This window comes from Rhincodon typus, chromosome 5 (genome assembly GCF_021869965.1).
Source record: "Rhincodon typus isolate 14 chromosome 5, sRhiTyp1.1, whole genome shotgun sequence".
Taxonomy (NCBI): domain Eukaryota; kingdom Metazoa; phylum Chordata; class Chondrichthyes; order Orectolobiformes; family Rhincodontidae; genus Rhincodon; species Rhincodon typus.
The window spans coordinates 117,932,046-117,951,429 of NC_063336.1; the positions used below are offsets into that span (position 1 = coordinate 117,932,046).

A 19,384-nucleotide genomic window follows, 5' to 3' on the forward strand; every position below is an offset into this window, starting at 1 on the left:
GATTAACATCCCTGGCACCAATGCCATCTTCAAAAGGATGTTGTGGACCAGGCAGGCACTGTTACACTGAAGCTCCCTGCACGGTTCCTGATATTAGTTCTCAACCTGGTAGACAAGAGAAAATAGGTGCCCTGCTTTCCAGGCACAGATTTGGATGTCAAAGTGGACACCCAAATCAGTGCAGTCTCAGCCATCTGGAGGAATGCCCAGCACTGCAGAAAGTAGGTTAATGACCTTCTCCATCTGCCAGCTAAGTGCCACCATCTTCTTTCAGATACCTCACGCTCTCTGCTACTGTAACTACCTCTCAATAATGCTCAGGCTATACTACTCTATTGCCTGCACCATCTTCCCTTAATTGTTCTCACCCACCTGAACACCCAACAGCCCTAATCCTGGATGTCCTTGTGGTTCTTAGTCAATCACTCAGGACAACATCTCACCTGCATTAGCATTAACAACTGTGCCACCCACTTTCATCTCCCTGAATACCTTTCTCTCTCTCATCCCAGGAGGAAAACAGCTTATTGTAGAATAGGTCAAGACAGGTGGTAAATTGCCTGCTATCTTCCTTGACCTGATTGACTTCCATATCGAAAATTCTTGGTATCTAGTTTGCTCACAGCATGACAGGGTAGGAAGCTATATATTAATGAGATGAGATCAGCTGCTAATAAAGATTGTGAACAAATAATAATTCCCCTTAATAGGCAACACTTCGGTCTAGTGAGAATATTGTCTTGACACCTAGAACTTTGGAAGCAACTTGCTCCATTTTTCAACTATGTCAATATGGGCCTCACTAGACTACTTGTGTAATTCTGCCACATTTCACACCACAGTCATGTTGTTCAGGCCCCTATAAAGATGTGGCTCAATTCTTATAGCATTGACAGCAAATTTATATAGCTAAGTGCTGCAATTTATCGTAAATAACATTGGTGTAACATTCTTGTACAACTTGCAAGTTATATCCAGTAACAAGCTGGATTGTAAGGTTTCACATCACTGTGTAAAGACTGGTAAGGAGTTTGAAAGGAACAAGGAAGTAGAGCAAAACTGCTCTGTTAGTGGGGTGTGGAAAAGAGAGGTTTATAGCAAGAGACTCTGTGACATTATACAGGGATATGTGCATTTTGCAAATATTGTGAGTGGTATTCCTGTGGCTAAAAATCATTTGATTTCCATTCAAACACAGCATTTTATGGTTCATGAAATAATTTTCCAAACTGGAAGGCTGAACTCATCATAAATGAACCGATGGAGTCCATAATTCAGTCATTTAAACAAATTCATAGCAAAAGCACAACAAAATCCAAATGATTATCAGAGTTATAACCATGTAAGAAGTTTTAAGGTAATTACTTCAAAAACTATCTTTTCTTTTCTTAGCATATGCTTAAATGTTCCAGCCAAGAGGAGAATGTGTTGCTGTGCTTTCTACTAATGCTAGAATATGGATGGCAGGATCCTCATGTCCCTGCTCTTGCTTTTTTTCTATGAGTTATCCTATAGCTTGACTTTGAATGGGATAGAACAAAAATTTACCAACATTACGACAGGGTTTAAAGAGTTAAATTATGTTGACAAGGTGAACAAACTTGTACAGTATTCCTCGAGTTCATGGGGTTGAAGTGTTTGCTAACAGAGGTCTCAAAAATGTTAAATTTGTTCGAGTAGTTACAAGGAAACTATTTGCTCTGGTTGGGAATCGAGAAAAGCAATGATACATGGAACAGGTATGAGCTCAAATTAGAGTGAGGTCATTTTGTGATAAAATCATGGAGCATCTTTAAACAAAGGCTAGCAGAAGTTGAAATGTTCTCTTGCAAATGGCTGTGAATGCTGTGACTATAATCATTTTCAAGATCAAGATTGTTCAAATTTTGTTAGACAAGGTACCAAGGGATATGGAGCACAATCCAATAATTACAGTGGAATTACAATTACATGGTGGAATAGGCTCAAGAGACAAAATGGTCTACCCCAAATCCTATGCTAGTACTAAAGAGCTGTGCTGGAAAACTGAAGAATTTTCCACTTCATATGCAATAACTGTAATATTTAGGCTACATTATAAGTTTCATGTTAGGTAGCTTTCAAAGTTACTGCGATTTTAGTACTTAAGACAATTCTTCCTGTGCACTCAGTAATCATATCTGGAATAAACAATGACTAAGACAGAAAATCATCAAGGCACACAGGTGACAATATCTGGCTATTAGGAAAGGTGTGAATACAGCATCACATATTAACGCTAAACAGTTGTATGATAGCTCTGGAGGTCAGAAAAATTAGTCTTGCTATCATGTTTTAAAAACAATTAAAAATTCATTTTGTGGAAAATCCAGCACAATAACAAATAATGTTTTAATTGCGAACAGAAGAAAAGCAGTTAATTCTCAATTTGTCAGTACATCAATACCATATAAACAGCCCTTAAGTATTAAGTGTGGACTAAGTATCTTAAAAAAAATCAACATTTCAAGAGCATTTAAAATGCTTTCAAATGTTGTATCTAATTTTTCCACACACTCCTTATACAAATATACAAATGCACCTCTTTCTACTATGACGGTTCGAACATCTTTCTCCCTTCAACAGAAAACCAAAGGAAAACAACACCTCTTGGTAAAACTCATTTAAAACCTTGGGTACTGGAAGTGAGATTTTTAATTACATTACATAAATGGTACATTTACAAAAATGATCAGCCTCGTGCCAATAATTGCAATTCTGGGTTCCAGCCAGAAAACCTTGAAACTTTCATTCTTCTGCACTGGAAAACATTCTGCCTCTGCACTTTGAAATATGTGCAAAGATCCTTTTAACTGAAACTTGCATTTTAAATATTTAGATAGAGAGGTGCAACAGTTTCCACATTCTCCAAACATTCAAATTATTTTAAAATAGGCTTAAAAATGTTCAGGATGACTAATAGATCCCATGGGCACTCTTTCAAAATCCTTTTGACACTATGCTGGTAACACATACCAGAAAATAGCTTGCAGGCAATTTCCTGCCGTTTTCTCCTGGAATCAGAGGGGGCTCCAATTAGATCTACAGTACAAATTCAGCATCAGGAAATTCTCTTCAAACTGACATTTAAACTGTCGTGTAAATTTAATGTCCATTTGTACTGATTTATATAGTTGCTGTTTTAAGTTAGATGATTAGTACCAGATCTTGATGTGTAAATCAAAACAACCAATATTAAAGTGAAGGAGTGACCCTGATAACTTTAAGGCTTACTGAAACCGCAAGGTGGCTCCATTAAATTTTATTGCTTTCTTGCCATTTAAAAAAAAATCAGCGTCCATGTTAGCAGATGACTCTTTATTTGGACACAGTCTTGGTATTGAATTAGGCACCTATTCATTCAGAATAAAAACATGCCTATATACAAAAACAAAATTCCATTCTTCTATTATGTTACTGCCCATTTAGCATTCACAAATACAGCTGCAGATTTTATCTACATTCTAATGCTCTCCAGTGTGCAGTAAGGATTAACATACAGAGAAAAGTCATTTTATACATGGTTCAAAGTTAGCACCAATTCTGAGGAGTTTCACAAAAATTAAACTGGTTCAGACCAGATAAATGCAAACATTTCTGGTGTTTACCATTGTTAAAGAGATGCATGGCAAGTATGCTTATCTAATAAAATGCATAAATTAAGTACATATCAAAAAAAACCAGAGTCAAACATGAAAACATATTTTTGTTTCATAGAAAAAAAATCAAGACTGAAGTTTGTCACCGGTTTCAATCAATGAATCATAGCTCAAAGTTTGCAATGTTAAACTCTCAGTTCAGTGACATGAAAGGAATTCGGGGATATACATATACACAATAATCAATTAAAACCTTCTAACCGATTAAAGATTTAACAGCATCTCAAGTTTGTTTAATACATCCTTATCAGTGGTGTGACCCTTTGATCTTTTATTGATAGTATTTATCTCTCTCACTAACACCTGGAGGAGGAGTCAGGCTCTGAAAGCTTGTGTTTTCAAATAAACCTGTTGGACTGTAACCTGGTTCTGTGTGATTTCTGACCTTGCTCACCCCAGTCCAACACCGGCACACTCACAACAATGTTCTGAGAAATTCTCCAGTTAGATAAGTACTGCACAAGTGTAATATTGGGATATAATGTACATTGTGAAAAAATGATAGTTCCAGAACACTGAAACTGAGCAAGTGGACTTTAACAATCTTTTCTGGTCCTGCACATTTCTAAGAACAATTCACAGTATTATCAAGATTAAAATAAAATTTTGCACTTTTAGCATTCGTAATTTTTCCATTTGCACATTCAAAAGTAACACTGTCCTAATTTAAATTTGAATTAAAACAAACAATGACTGTTTCTCTGTTCTTCCTCCCCTATTAAATAAATCAATTGCTAGTCAGCAGCAGACAGCAGTGAGGCTTGTGTAAAAATACATTCCCTTCCATCAAGTGGGCACATGTAGACTTGAAGGCTTTTTTTTAACACCGAGACCAGTAATGCATTAAAACTATGACAATCAACACAATAACAACTGCATTTCAATGCCACAATTAAAATATTTAAAAGTTTATGCAGCCTCACTTTAAGATCAAATTATGATTTACAGATGTCCAATAACATCTCACCAACATTGAAATTTGTAATTATGTTATGATAATTACAGTTGCCCATCACAGACAACATATATACAATTACAGGCCACACTACAAGTGCCAATAGAACACAATGTCACAATGGATTTAGACAACATTAACTCCCAAACTTGATCTTAGACATTGAATCTAATGCATTTAGAACTCTTATGTTCACAACTGTAATATATGTCATGTTTCTAAGAAGCTAGTGTAAAGAACAGATCAGAAGCTTTACAGGGTTCTTCATTGACTTTGGAAAAAATACATTATAGGAAAAACTAAGTAACAAAATTTCAGGAAAAACAAAAGCCCCAAAAAACTTGAATAAAGGTTAAGTTAAAGCATCTTGTTTTGCTTCAGTCATAATTGTGAACTTGAGGGTACAATTAACCTAAATGTTAACAAAATTTAAGATCAACTTGCCAAACAAAAACCCTAAAGTATTTGAAATATTTTGAACATTTTGAACATCAACTTGTCGCAATCCTTACTTTGGCGGAGCCCAAGGGAAAATGACATCACATGGGACTTTTTTTTTCAAAATGTGAATTTCGAAAAGTTTTCCAGTTGCTCTAAGTTTTCAAAACAAGTTTTTCTACACAATTGAGAAATTAGTTTTAGTTTTAAAGTTACAGCTTGAATTTCATTTTTTTAATTGAAATACAAGATATTTTAATTGAAATTTCTTTAAAGGTCTGGTTACATTACATCCTATACAGAATAGGATATTCTGATCCAGTATCTTTAAGACACAAGGAAAAAGTTGGTAGGATTGATCTCTGATTGGCTATTAACAAAAACTTTTACATTTAACAGAAATAAAAGTTAACAATTTTGATTTCAAAACATTGCATGCTTTAGGAATGCTAGGTGTCAAATGTAAAACTATGCTACTCTTGTAAAGCTATGCAATTCCTTCATAATAGTGATAGCTAACAATTAGAGAAACTGAAAACTAGACCATTGATCCTTATACCATCTCTAGTCACCATCCAGTTAATGTGAATGTCAGGTGAGACTGGAAATTAAATTTAAAACTAAATATGAAAAACATCTGTGTGTAACTTTAGCAATGCTAAATGCAAAGAATTGCCTGAAATTCTGAAATATTTCTGTCAGTTTTTCAAATACTTATATTTTAGGTGAATTCAAACTCAGAACACTGTTTAAAATGACTAGCTATTGTATATATCTTTTTACTTCATTAGTGTCTTTAATTGATTTAATTGAACAACTTCTAGTCAGTTCTTTTAAAGTACGGGTCATTAGACTCATTAATCTGTGCACTTCAGAAAATCTACACCTTTAAGAGTTTGGATCAACTCTACTTACAAATATATTAAATTTATCTACACTGTTTGCTCATAATACCACAATTGCTTACAATTATCTTTGGGATTCATCTAGTTACATAATGGGGTGCCACTTTATTTCGAAATTGAAATTTTAGGTGAAAATAATTCACATTGCCTGAAATCTCCAATTGTCAAATTAAAAAAAATCTTTAGACAGCAAACCATGCTATTCAGGTCAACCATTCCATGTGGTAACAAATTCCGTATCCTCATCGCTCTGAGTAAAGATGGTTCTCCTGATTGGATTTATTAGTGACACAGAAATTGGACTGGGATGACTGGTTGGTTCCAAAGAAGAGCAAAGAAGGCTCCTTTAACTTTACACAGTAAAATGGAAAATTCTTCAAGGGATCAGTAGTGGAAATAAAAAAACTCCTACATGATCACATTCTAAATTGCACAAAAGACCATACACAACATATTTCAACAAGTCTTCACACCAGGGATGGTTATTTATCCAAAATTAACAAAGTGGTTATAATCCATAGCTCATGGATGGCATGTACTTATGTAGTAAACAACTTGCAACCTGAAATAATTTAGTTGGATTTGCTCCAATTTTTCACAACTTTTCCAAGGCTGTTTTCAAGATTCTGCACAGTGAAAATTCCCACATTCATACAAAGCAAAAGTAATAGAATGCACCAGTTATTGTTAGTTTTAAATGCTAAGTTTTCTTATTTTTGGGGTGTATGAAGTCAGATTGCATCATGCACAGACTACAATACATTTCACTCGCTTGTGTACAATTTATTATGGCAGAATTATAAAGATTCTGCACTTATAGCAGCAGAGCCTAACACAAGATCTATAGTAATGGATCTACAATTTTCTTAACAGTCTTCTTTCATCTATGACCAACTTTTTACGGTAGTGATGTAACATTCTCATACATCTTACAAAAATCTTAAAATAACTAAAAGCTCTGTTCATTCACATGATATAGATATGGTGTTACTGAGGCTGACGTAGTAAATTCCTGTGTGTGTGGGTCTAAATTGCTCGTATTCTGTTTCCATTTGATCGTAAAAGTTGACAGTACCAAGATACACATTTTACCAAATGCCATTAGAATGCCCACCAGGTGGAGCCAAAACTCTGGATACAGGTCGTTTTGGAAGGTGGTCATCAACTTGAGATCCTGCAAAGAACAGAATGAACAGCAACATATAAGAAACTGCCTTCCCCAACAAAATAAGTAAGGAACTACCAATATTATAATATTATCACATTCAACCAAGTCAATATTATGTGAATCAAAAAATTACCCCTTATTTTGATGATCTACAGAACCACAGTACGGATAGATGTGTGAAAAATCTCCGGAAAGCGATGTGACTCAGAAAAATGTAGTAATGCTGATTGAGCATTACTTCAATTATCGTCAATATTAATAAGCAGAAGAAAATTATAATATACCAACACATTAGAACTTAGATTTATGGATTTAACTGATTCATAATTGTTCAGTTGAATAATTAATCATGCTTATTCTTAGAAGTGCTCTGAGTAAATTAGCTCTGATAATGTGAAATAGCAAAATAATTTACTTCTAAACTTCACTGGAAATAAAACGTTTGATGAAAACTGGTCATCTCGTTTGATTATTCACCACATTCAATTTTGAAAACTTAAAATGCACACAAAGAACCATAGGTTAACAAAAGCCGAAAGAACTGCGGATGCTGTAAATCAGAATGAAAACAGAAGTTGCTGGAAAAGCTCAGCAGGTCTGGCAGCACCTGTGAAGAGAAATCAGAGTCAACATTTCAGGTCTGGTGGACCTTAGAAGTTAACTCTGAGTTCTCTTCACAGATGCTGCCAGACCTGCTGAGCTTTTCCAGCAACTTGTTTTTGAATAGATCAATAAATACCAGCTTTCTATGGGTAGAAGAAAGAAATGTATGAAGTCCATAAGATATATTTAAATCTTACCAGACAAACTGAAGCTGGACTCGTGCAAATCCCTCACTCCACTGTGACGTGTCACAGAACGGAATTGAACGTCTGGATGAGCTGGGGTTTCTTTCCCTACATTTAGCACCACTGCCACATCACCTACGTATGGGGCACGATCCACAGGCTTTGCAGTCAAATTCTAAAGACAAGTACAGTAATACCTAATTACCAGGTTACACTTATCACGTAAGATTTCATTGGAATTCTCCCCTGATAATTTCTCCTCATATAGTCTTCATCTTCACTCTATTAAGCTGTGGAAGACAGACTTGAAGGTTTATAGCAGACAGCTAGTTTAGCTATTCACTACAAATATGGCTATATCACATAAAGCACTATTAGAGAGAATGGAGAAAGTCATTAGGTTGATAGACATGCCACCCTCCCATTTAAATTCCTTCATCACCTTCTCTTCAAACAATGCATTCTAGAATTCGGTTCCAACTTCAATTTCCTCTCAAGTCGTAAAATATATTGGTGCCTCCTAAATTTGTGTCCATCTTTCTTGCAATTCCATGTTTGAATTCTTCTAATTAGGTTACTGCTTGTGCCACAGTTCTGAAATGGCTCTCAACAAAATCACAAGTAACATCCTATGTGACTGTGACCATGGTAAACTGACCAATCACAACTATTATCATATTTGAGCCTGACACGAACTTGCAATTACATAATCCACTTTGCCACAGACTACTTGCTTCTACTTCCATAATGAAGCTTGATTTATTCTTTTTATTGATTCGAGCATTGCTGCCAGCCTAAGAAGGTGGTGGAGAACTACATTCATGAACTGCTGTAGTCCATCTGGTATAGATAGGTCTAAATTGCTGCTTGGATTGGAACTTCAGGTTTTTGTCTCAATGGCAGCAGAAGGAGCAGTGATATAGTTCCAAATCAGGATAGTGAATGGTTTGGAGGAGAACTTGAAAGTGTGGGTGTTCCCAAGCATGGCATGTCCATCTTCCCAAATGGTAAAGGTTGACAGTTTGGATGGTGCTGCTACAGAAGGCAGCTTGGTGAACTGCCTCGGTTCATCTGCTGCTAAAATCCTCACACATGCCATTTTTGTTTTAGTTTCAACTGTTTCAATGGTCTCTTGCCCAGTCCCCTATCTTCCATCGCAGGTAAACTTGAGCTTAGCCAAAAGTATTTTGTCTGTAACCTAACTCACACGAAGTTCAATGCAACAATCACCCTTCACCTGTTGACTGTTATCTCCTAGTCTGGCAGTATCTCAATTGCCTCTCTCTATAGCTTCCTCTGTCTCTTTAATCCTCCAAGATCTCTGGAGCTCCCCAATTCTGTCCTCTTACACATGATTTTAAATCATTCCACAACTGCCAGCTGTGTTTGTAGTTGCTGAGCTGTAAACTCTGGAATTTCCTGTTAAAAGTTCTTCCCCCACCAATCCTCTTTATGATACTCCCAAACACCTAATTAATTAACTAAGCTTTTGGCTATCTGTCTTGAAGAATGGAATATTTCTGTTTTAGTTAAAGTTAATCTTTGTAAAAGTCAGATTCATGGTGCTCAGTCCACCAAAACTTACAGCCAATGTTCCCTCAGTCACTCAGAAAGTTCACACACACTAATTAGTTAACAGACACATTGACTTCTGGTTTCAGAAGCTGCTGCTGTGCACAGAACTTAGAGGTCCTTGCAATGGCAGGAAGAATGAGAGGGAGCATAGCTTGGAGAAAGTTTTCTCATGAAATCTTCTGCTCTTCATCAATGAAACGGGGCACATGGACACCATTCATTGGTCATCATAAGGCCAAAGGCACAGAAGTGCTTGCCATTGCCACCAATGGTGTTCATACTGTCGACACCATATTTAAAACTGTGCAGCAACTCCATTTCAGATGCTACAAGGCAGGAATAAATCCTCACATTGTGGTGCTTGGCAGTTATCACTGAGAACATGACTTACAGGTAAGGAAAGTACAGCCCCCACTTTGTGGAAGGGGATCTGCAGCTTTTGGTGGAGGGTTGGATGGAGACAGGGCAGTTCCAACTCCTGCAAACTCTTACAGGAGGCCACGCCACCAAACCAAGTCAGCTGGGACCCAAACTGCAGCCTGAGTCAGTACTCTGGTTTTGGTGAAGCAGAACAGTTAGTTGTAAATAAGCTCAATGATCTTCTGCATTCCACAAGGAACGGTGCTACCTAAATTCTGTCTGCTACTGCAGAACAATTGAGCTACCACTCACTCTAACTTTGCCACTGTATGCACGTCACCATGGCTCATGGACCACAGGACTCACTATTACAAGTGTCATGTCCAGTCAATAGTTCTCAATGATCTCATCCTCCCCCAAACGACTGACCATTCCTGCCCCCTGTGCTTTCTACTCTCTCACTGGGGTTACCTCACCACCTCCTCTGCCTCTTTATCATCAACCTCCATCATATTCAATCACTCTGTCTCACTGCAAGGGGAATGGGCCAACCTCATTGGCTGATGTCTCCACAATATCCTAACAGACCCACCTGTAATCCCAGGACTAGTTGCACTTGATCTGTAGGACCGAATGTGGTCACTCCCCTGAATCAGAATAGGAAGAGCCCATTGAATGAGAGTGATGGTTTCCATAACTGACCACAGTCCTCCTCAACCCCAATGAAGACTTCTCCCCTTTGACTTGCACAACAAGGTCATTTATTTGTTCAAAGCAATGTGTTTGCCATGAAAGACTACTGGCAAACGCTGCATGTGTGATACTGAGATGTATGGCGCCACACAGCAACATCTTCTCTCTTTGACTGTATAGTGCTCTCCACCATCACAAGCAGCCTGTCTCTCCCTCTGCAGAGAAGTAAAACAAAAAGCTCAAGCCACTGAGGCTGGCAACCTGTAACTATGCACTTCAGATGGTGTGCACTCAGAAAGCAATGTGACCCCACAGACAGGCTGGCAGTCTGTAAGTCAGTGAGTATTCACTAAGAAAGCAATGTTAAGTAGACAGAGGGTGGTGGCCTCCAAGAAAGCAAAAAGTGAGTGAGCACTAAGAAAGCAAGCTAAGAGCTATAATATGCATCTCCTTTTATGCATAAGATCCATGTGTGCCTTTGTGCACAAAGCAATGTGCAGAAGTATGCAAGTGTTAGGTGTTCCTGAGCTCAAAAGTAGTGTTGTTAGTTTGAAGTAGTGTTAAGTTGGTCCAAAGACAGGTATGAATGATATAGTGAGGTTGGTAGTTTGCCAATGTTGATATGTGTGGACAGAGAGTCAAGAATTCTGGCCAAGGAGCATGTAGTGATGTTATTATGAAGAAGTATGTGCATGATGGCTGAGACAAGCATACAGTGAGCTGTAGCCAGCAGACACCCAATCTGATTTACGTATTGGGAATTTGCATAGTGAATACATGCTTTTCAGGGAAGGAGAAGGGAATTGCAAATGCATCGAAATAAGGTAGTCTTAGAGGAAAATCAAGAGGAAAATCTTTCTCGATGTTGAGATACTGATTTTTAAATTCTCTGTACTTTTCAAACTTCCTCATCATGGTTCATGCTACACGGGGGAAGGAGAAAATTCCACCTTTTATTTCCTAAGTGACTTAGAGTCACATAACTTTGAGTACATTCTTGTGAAGCACCTTAGGATAGTTTGCTACATTAAAGATATTATATAAATGCAGATTGCCATTGTTTCAAATGGTCGTACTCAGAAATTGGTCTTAATGCATTTTATATTGCATGTGAATAGTTGACTCTATTCAAGTGCAGCATTACTTTTTTGATGCAACTCAGATTTATCTGCAGTTATTCCAGGATTCCAACGACAGACAACCAGCGCTGGCACACTGTGGCCATCACTTCTTCATGTGTAAGTCTAGGCACAAGCAGTAGCTGTATAATTTGGCCACGTTTTAAATTCATGCAATTATTGACATCAAGACCTTGCACTTCAAATATTCTTTGATTGCACTGATCTTTCATGGCACCTGGAAATCAGTTTGCCTTTGCGTTTCTTACAATTCTCACCAACAAATGCTAGCTAGAGAATCAACTGCAAGATTCTCTTCCCATTCTGGCACCATTCTAACTCACAACTCCATGTAGCCCCCTCAATGACATTATCTGAATACACACAAGTTCCATACACACACCGACAACACTCAGTAATACTTTACCAGCACCTTTGTCAGTCCCTTCATTGTTTCCAATTTGTCAAACTGCTAATTTCCTAAGGCACCAACAAGGTAATCTATGTTGAAATCATTAGAGAAATTAGAGATCATTTCTTAGCTGGAACAGTGGTCAGTTTTTAGATTCTTGTCTTATTTAATTCCCTATTGGAAAGTGTCCAGCTCTCTTCAGTTTTTATAGCAGTATAGGCAATATATGGAACCAAAAGGATGGAGACAGTGCATACAATACACTGTTATGCCAATATTGTCCTTATGTGCTTACATTTCATAGTTTAAACATATATATTTCAATAATACAAATATAAAAGGTTCTTCGAGAACTTGACAGGCTAGATGACGAATGGCTGATATCCTCTGTGGGACAGCCTTGTTCCAGAGGGCATAATCTCAGAATAAGGGGCCATGCTTTTAATACAGAGATAAGAAAGAACTTATTTTCTCAGAGCGTAGTGAATTTGTGGAATTTTTTACCATGAAGGGCTGTTGAGGCTGTGTTGTTCAGGTTTATCAGGCTGAGATGGATAGCTTTTTAATCAATAAGGGAATCAAGGTTGATGGGGAAAAGGCAGGGAAGTGGAGATGAGCAACAGATCAGCCGTGATTTCATTGAATGGTGGAGTAAACTCAAGGGGCTGAATGGCCTGATTCCACTCCAATGTCCTATGGTCTTAAGATCTAAATGCTGGTAAGTTTGCCCTTAGTTTTCTGCACGTTTATTTAACTTTATTTGCTGCTTTTATTCTTCCACTTTCTTCTCTTGTCTACTGTCTTCAATATGTCTTCTGAAATTCACTTTCCTAATCTTCTATTAATCATACCTTATATTTTCTTGTCTCAAACTAAACTGAGTTTTTCGAGGAAGTAACCAAAAAGATTGATGAGGGCAGAGCAGTATACATTGTTTACATGGACTTTAGTAAAGCCCTTGACAAGGTTCTGCATGGTGGTCTAATTTCTAAAGTTAGATCACATAGGATTCAGGGACAGCTTGCCAATTGGATACAATATTGGCTTGATGGTAGGAGGCAGAGGCTGGTGGTGGAAGGCTGTTTTTTGGACTGGAGGCCTGTGACCAGCAGTGTTCTGCAGGGATCTGTACGGGGTCCACTTTTGTCATTTATATAAAAAAATTTGGATGAGAATGGTCTTGACAAGGTGGACATGGAAAGGATGTTTTCTCTTGTGTGCAAATTCAGGATGAGGGTACATAGTGTGAAATTAGGAATTGCCCTTTTAGGACTCAAATGAGAATTTTTCTTTCAGAGGGGCCAGAGACTTTGGAACTCTACCATCCTGCAGGTCCCCACTGTCTTTCTTAAAATATTCTAGTGTGTATATTTTAATTTACATTCTTTAACAGACAACAAAAATGAATCAGGTTTCTCTACAGAAGAGTTCTTGGGACATGAAATGCCGACTAAAAACAGACAACAGCAGAATCGTTAACCATTTTACAGGCAATGCACAAATACTTTAAAAACATTTCTTTAAAAAGGGGATTTAAAGAATGGGTGTGGAACTAGGCAGATAACACTTTCAGAGGCATTATAAGTGCATTTGGTTGAATAGTCTCCTTCTCAGCTATCAAATTCTATGAATTTTAAATTATTACTTTGTGAAGATCCTTGGGTTTACTGGTATAGATTTAGATAGTACTGTTTCCTCCTCCTAACAAGAATCTTGGTGATATCAGCAGTCCTTTGGTGCTGTCTCTGGTTCCCATATAGGCCCTGTCCCACCTGCCTCCCTGCGAACTAATGCTGTTGTGCTGTCCTCTGTTCTATATCCTTAGCCTATACACATCACCTGTTTCATGCTCTTAAACTTATGTGCTTTAGCTACAGCTTTCTAAGACTAGGGCTCACTTTGTTGGCTTATCTCTTGCCACCTCAAAAATTAAAATTCCCTTTGAGGAAAAACCAGAATGTTTTCAAAGTTAGGTCAAGGGTTTCTCAAAGAATTCTTCACTTCTGAGAGGCTCCTATTATTTAAACTAGAAAACATTCAATCAAAATCTCCAAGACAGTAAAATTTAACCTTTTGACTCCTTCATTCTGCCCTCCATGTTCATTGCCTTCTGGCCAAGGTACCAAACTCAGCAGAGTAGGTGACTTCTAATTTTGGGGAAAAAAAAAATCTATACCTTCAGGTGGATAGCATTGTTGGGATATATCTGGTCAGACAGCTATGATTCAGTTAAAGGGAAAAAAAATTAGACATGGTGGATATTACAGCTTCACTGCATCCAAGCAGGATTGATCATTCTTCACTAACTTAAGTTACCCTGAAAATCAAATCAAAATCAAAATCGTAAAATAGCAGCAGACAATGTTTCTTTTCCTTATCTCCAAATATTTCATGATTTCAAATCAAGGATTAAAATCAATCATATGAAAGAGAATGTCATAAATTTTTACATGTCAGTGGAAAAAAGCATAACTATAGTCAACTCTACCTTTTCTCTCTGGATCAGCTTCTTGTACACAAACTCCGAAAATGGTCGAAGTGGACAGAATTTTCCTGTTCCCTCAGCACAAGTAAAAATTCCATCTTCATAGACAACACGCCCACGGCTGATTGTGACCAGTGGAACACCATGACATCGTACGTTCTCATGAAGGTTCACATCACCACCCTGTACTTGCGTGCTCACAGATATCGTTCTGAAACAATCATTTAATTCTTACTACACATGCAGTGATAAATTGTTGGAATATATGATAGCTTAAAACACAAAAGTTTTAAATTTCAAACTGATAATTTCTGAATAAAACGTGAACCAATATACCTGAATAGCTGGCTATCTAGGTTGTTTACATAAATACTGACCCTTGGCTAGGCCAACTATGCTTTATTTAAATCACAGTTCAAGTGTTCCAAATAAGAAAGAAAGTTAATTAATAGAGGAGCTGACACTCTCTAAAGGCCCCGGTGTCAGAAAGTCGTGCTTAACCTTATCTTGGCTCACAGGTCAGTTTAATGCTGAGAGATTTCTGGACAAACATTGTCTTCAGATGACAAAGTAAAACAAGATACTGTCTCACTGTTCACAAAAGGCAACATATCCTGTCCTACAGTACTATTTGAAGAGCTCCACAGCCTGAACTTTCGCTCAACCCCTACAAGACCAATTAACCAGTTTTTCACTGCATCACCTCATTGTGGGAGCTTTCTGTATGCAGACAGGTTGTCACAATTGCTTACAACAGTGACCATATTTCATTTGTGAAGATTATCCTATCCATAGAGACGTTTAGGATGCACTGAAGCTGAGGGACTTTGTAAATGCAAGTTCATTTTGAAAAAAATTATTCACTCATGGGACATGTATGTCACTGGCTGGCTAGCATTTATTGCCTGTCCCTAGTTGCCCTCTAGTAGGTGGTGGTGAGCTGCCTTCTTGAACCACTGCAGTTCATGTTCTGAGGGTGAACCCACAATGCCTTTAGGGAGGGAGTTCCAGGATTTCAACCCAACGACAGTGAGGGAACAGTGAAATATTTTCAAGTGAGGATGGCAAGTAGCTTGTTGGGTAACATGCAGGTTGTGATATTCTGCTGCCCTTGCACTTCGCATTTGGAACATTGTGAGCAGTTTTGGGTCCCAAATCTAAGCAAGGGCGTGCTGGCCTTGGAGAACGTCCAGAAGAAGTTTACAGGAATGATCCCAGGAATGAAGGGCTTGTCATTGAGGACGGGTTGAGGACTCTGCATCTGCACTTGATGGAGTTTAGAATGGGGATGCTGTGTATGTGGAGACAGAGTGGAAGAGATCTGATTGTATCTTAAAGATTACGGAAAGGTCTGGATAGAGTGAATGTGGAGAAGAAGTTACCACTAACAGGTATTTCTGCAGTGCATCTTGTACATAGTACACACTGCTACTACTGAGTGTTGGTGGTCGAAAGAATGGATGTGGTTCCAGTCAAGTGGGCTGCTTTATCCTGGATGGTGTCAAGCTTCTTCAGTGTTGTTGGAGCCGCACTCATCCATCGCACTACTGATTTGTGCCTTGTAGATGGGAGTCAGGAGGAGAGTTACTTGACACAGTATTCCTAGCCTAACCTGCTCCTGCAGCCACTGTGTTTAAATGACAAGTTCAGTTGAGTTTCTGGTAAATGGTAACCTCCAGGATGTTGACAGTGTGGGGCAGAGTGTGTGGGGGGTGGGGGTGGGGGGGCGGAGGGGGCAGTGGTGGTGGGGGGGTGATGTTCAGTGATGGTAACACCTTTGAATGTCAAGGGGCAGTGGTTAAATTGTCTTTTGTTGGAGATGTTCATTGCCTGGCATCTGTGTGGCGCAAATGTTCCTCGTCATTTGTCAACTGAAGCCTGGATATTGTTCAGATCTTGTTGCATTTGAACACAGATTGCTTCAGCATCTAAGAAGTCGTGAACAGTGCTGAACATTTGTGCAATCATCTGTGAATATTCCTACTTCTGACCTTATGATGGAGGGAAAGTTTTGTTTTAGCCTTTTATTATGGTCTTGAATATGTCCCTGTGATTTGGTATGAAATGAATGATCATTCTTGTATTTATCGTGCATGTCTTGCTCAACCGTTTTTAATTCATTCAGGGGATACAGGGTTCAGTGGCTAGGTCAGCACTCGCTACCATCCCTAGATGCCCTTGAGAAGGTGGTGACTACTAAGTTAACTTTTTTTTTAATATGCAAGAATGCCCATTTCTCCCACCATTATTCAGGGTGTCCATTGTGGCAAAACCTATGATCATATATTTCAAATCTACAGAAGTCAAAAATTCACATAAGTGTACAGGGAAATGGGACAATATATTTGCACCGATCCACCAACAATTTTGTTTCTGCTTCTGCCACATTCATAGGCTTGAGGATTGTTCCCCTTTTGGTCATGAATAACAAGCACCTTCAACATGAATCTAGGGCAATTTGTCTGCGTCCAGCATGCTAGAAAAGTCTGGTCCAATTTGCAAATTTCAGGAGAACCAGATCGCCTGCCTGTAAACAAAACTTAAAATGCATCCCCAGCTGTCTACCCTCAGCTGATGGCCTCGTACAGAAATGATAATTCCAACTTCTACATCCCCAAAGTTTGATCCCTGAGACAGCTAAAATAGTCCAAGTCATTTAAGATTGGGAATAATAGGGTTACAGAGTGGACTGACTTTTCAGTCATGGGTATAAGCATAGGGGAAAACTCCTGGACTGGATTTTCTCCAAAAGCCTTATATTAAGGTTTGATCAAAACTTATAGATCATGATACATACCTTGTAGCTTCTGGATCCCACACAACAATATCAGCATCAGCTCCTGGAACAATTCTTCCTTTCTTGGGGTACAGATTGAAAATTTTGGCAGCATTTGAACTAGTCACAGCGACAAAACAGTTTTCATCCATTTTGCCACCGACCTGAAAATACCAAATTATAATCATATTTACTTAAAAAAAATGAAGGCATTTTGTTTTTTTACACAATTAAATGTCACTGTCTCAGATCTTACAACATATAATGTTGTTTTCCAGCAACTGATTTAACAAGAAAACTGCACTCAGGACTAATTCTTCACTCTGATAGTTGGTTGAAGGTTTTCAGAAAATTTCAAAACAACTCATCTTACCAACTTTTCTCTTTCTTCCAGCTGCTTTTAACTCTGGAAACATAGAATGGATGACCAGCTTGTAGCAAAGGAAGGGAGAAAACAGATGGAAAATTCCAAAACAAACAAAGGAATTGTCAAAGATCCAAAAAAAAACCTGAAACAACTGCGGATGCTGGATCTTTAGCACAAAAACAGAAATTGCTAGAAAATCTCAGCAGGTCTGGCAGCATCTGTGAAGAGTAAGCAGAGTTAATGTTTCAGGTCCACTGACCTTCTTCAGAACCAACGGTAGCTAGGAAAAGGATAGTTTTTATACAGAAATTAGAGTGGGGAGGATTAGAAGGGTGGGTGGGGGGGAATGAGTAAATGACAGGTGGAGATAGACAGAAAAACAGTTGAACAGACAAAGGAGTGGTTAAAGGTCAGTCTGGGGAATCAATAGCCGGTAAGTGGGACTATTAGTGACTAACAATGGGTAGGGTGTGTTAGCAGTCCATGTAATGCCAAGGCCTGGTGTGTGGGGCTGGGAAAAGCATACAGAAAGATGGTCAAGCTGTAAACTTGTTGAACACAATATTAAGTCCAGAAGGTTATAGAATTCCCCAGTGGAAAATGAGGTGCTGTTCTTCCAGCATGTGCTGAGCTTCGCTAGAGCACTGCAGCAAGCCTGAGATAGATATGTTGGCCACGAAATGCGGTGGTGTGTTGAAATGGCAAGCAACTGGAAGCTCAGGGTCTTTTTTGCAGACAGTATGTAGGCATTCTATGGAGCAGTCACCCAGTCTGCACTTTGTTTCCCCACTGTAAGGGCGACCACATTATGAGCAGCGAATGCAATAGACCAGGTTGACAGAAGTGCAGGTAAAGTGCTGCTTCATCTAGAAGATGCATTTGGGGCCTTGGATGGTGAGGACGGAGGAAGTAAATGGTCAAGTGTTACGCCTTCTGTGATTGCAGGGGTAGGTGGTGAGAGGCTGAGGGGATTTGTTGGGAGTGTAGGAGGAGTGGACCAGGATGCCCTGCAGGCAACGGCCCTTGTGGAAGGCTGACATGGGAGGGGAGGGGAATGTGTGGCCATGGCATTCCACTGCCAATTTTGGATGAAAAGTTTATCTATTTTGCTTGCAATTTCCACCCTACTCTTATTTTCACCTGGTCCATCTCTGAGTCCTTCCTTCCCTTCTTTGACATCATTGTTTCCATTTCTGGGGACAGACTGGCCACAAAGATAAACACACCGACTCCCACAGTTACCTTGACTATACATCCTCACACGCTGCTTCCTGTAAAGAATCTATTCCATTCTCCCAGTTCCAGCATCTCTGTCACGTTTGTCCTGATGATGCCAATCTCGACAAGGGAGCCTCCAAAATGTCCATCTTCTCCAGCACCTCAGCCAGGTCCGACACATCTTCCGTACTTCGGACCTCACCGCCCCTCTCCCCTCCCATAACAGAATAGAGTACCCCTTTGTCCTCACCTACCATTCCACCAGCATCCAGGTTTTTGGTTTATTTTTCTGTGTTTTAAGATGGCACTGGAGAGTGGTGACACTATACAACACTTTCCACTGTATTTTATAACAAGATACATGTGATGTTTTGGAGTAGATTTGTAGCCGGGTTGTGGGTGTTGAGGTTGGTTGGCTCGCCGAGCTGGTTTGTTGTTCCGCAGACATT

General features: G+C 38.8%; 1 protein-coding gene across 1 annotated transcript in view; it reads right to left on the bottom strand.

Annotated features, from left to right (window-relative positions):
* Window positions 1–5,531: 5,531 nt before the first annotated feature.
* The window catches only part of dpysl5b (dihydropyrimidinase like 5b), a 47,293-nt gene continuing 33,440 nt past the window's right edge, over window positions 5,532–19,384 (bottom strand). Inside the window, exons 9-12 of the mRNA XM_020512635.2 lie at window positions 17,372–17,514; window positions 14,578–14,785; window positions 7,944–8,106; window positions 5,532–7,149 (exon numbers count right to left, since the gene is read on the bottom strand). Of these exons, the coding sequence (XP_020368224.1) occupies window positions 7,064–7,149; window positions 7,944–8,106; window positions 14,578–14,785; window positions 17,372–17,514 (600 nt within the window). The 3' untranslated portion in view covers window positions 5,532–7,063. The remainder of the gene's footprint in view (window positions 7,150–7,943; window positions 8,107–14,577; window positions 14,786–17,371; window positions 17,515–19,384) is intronic.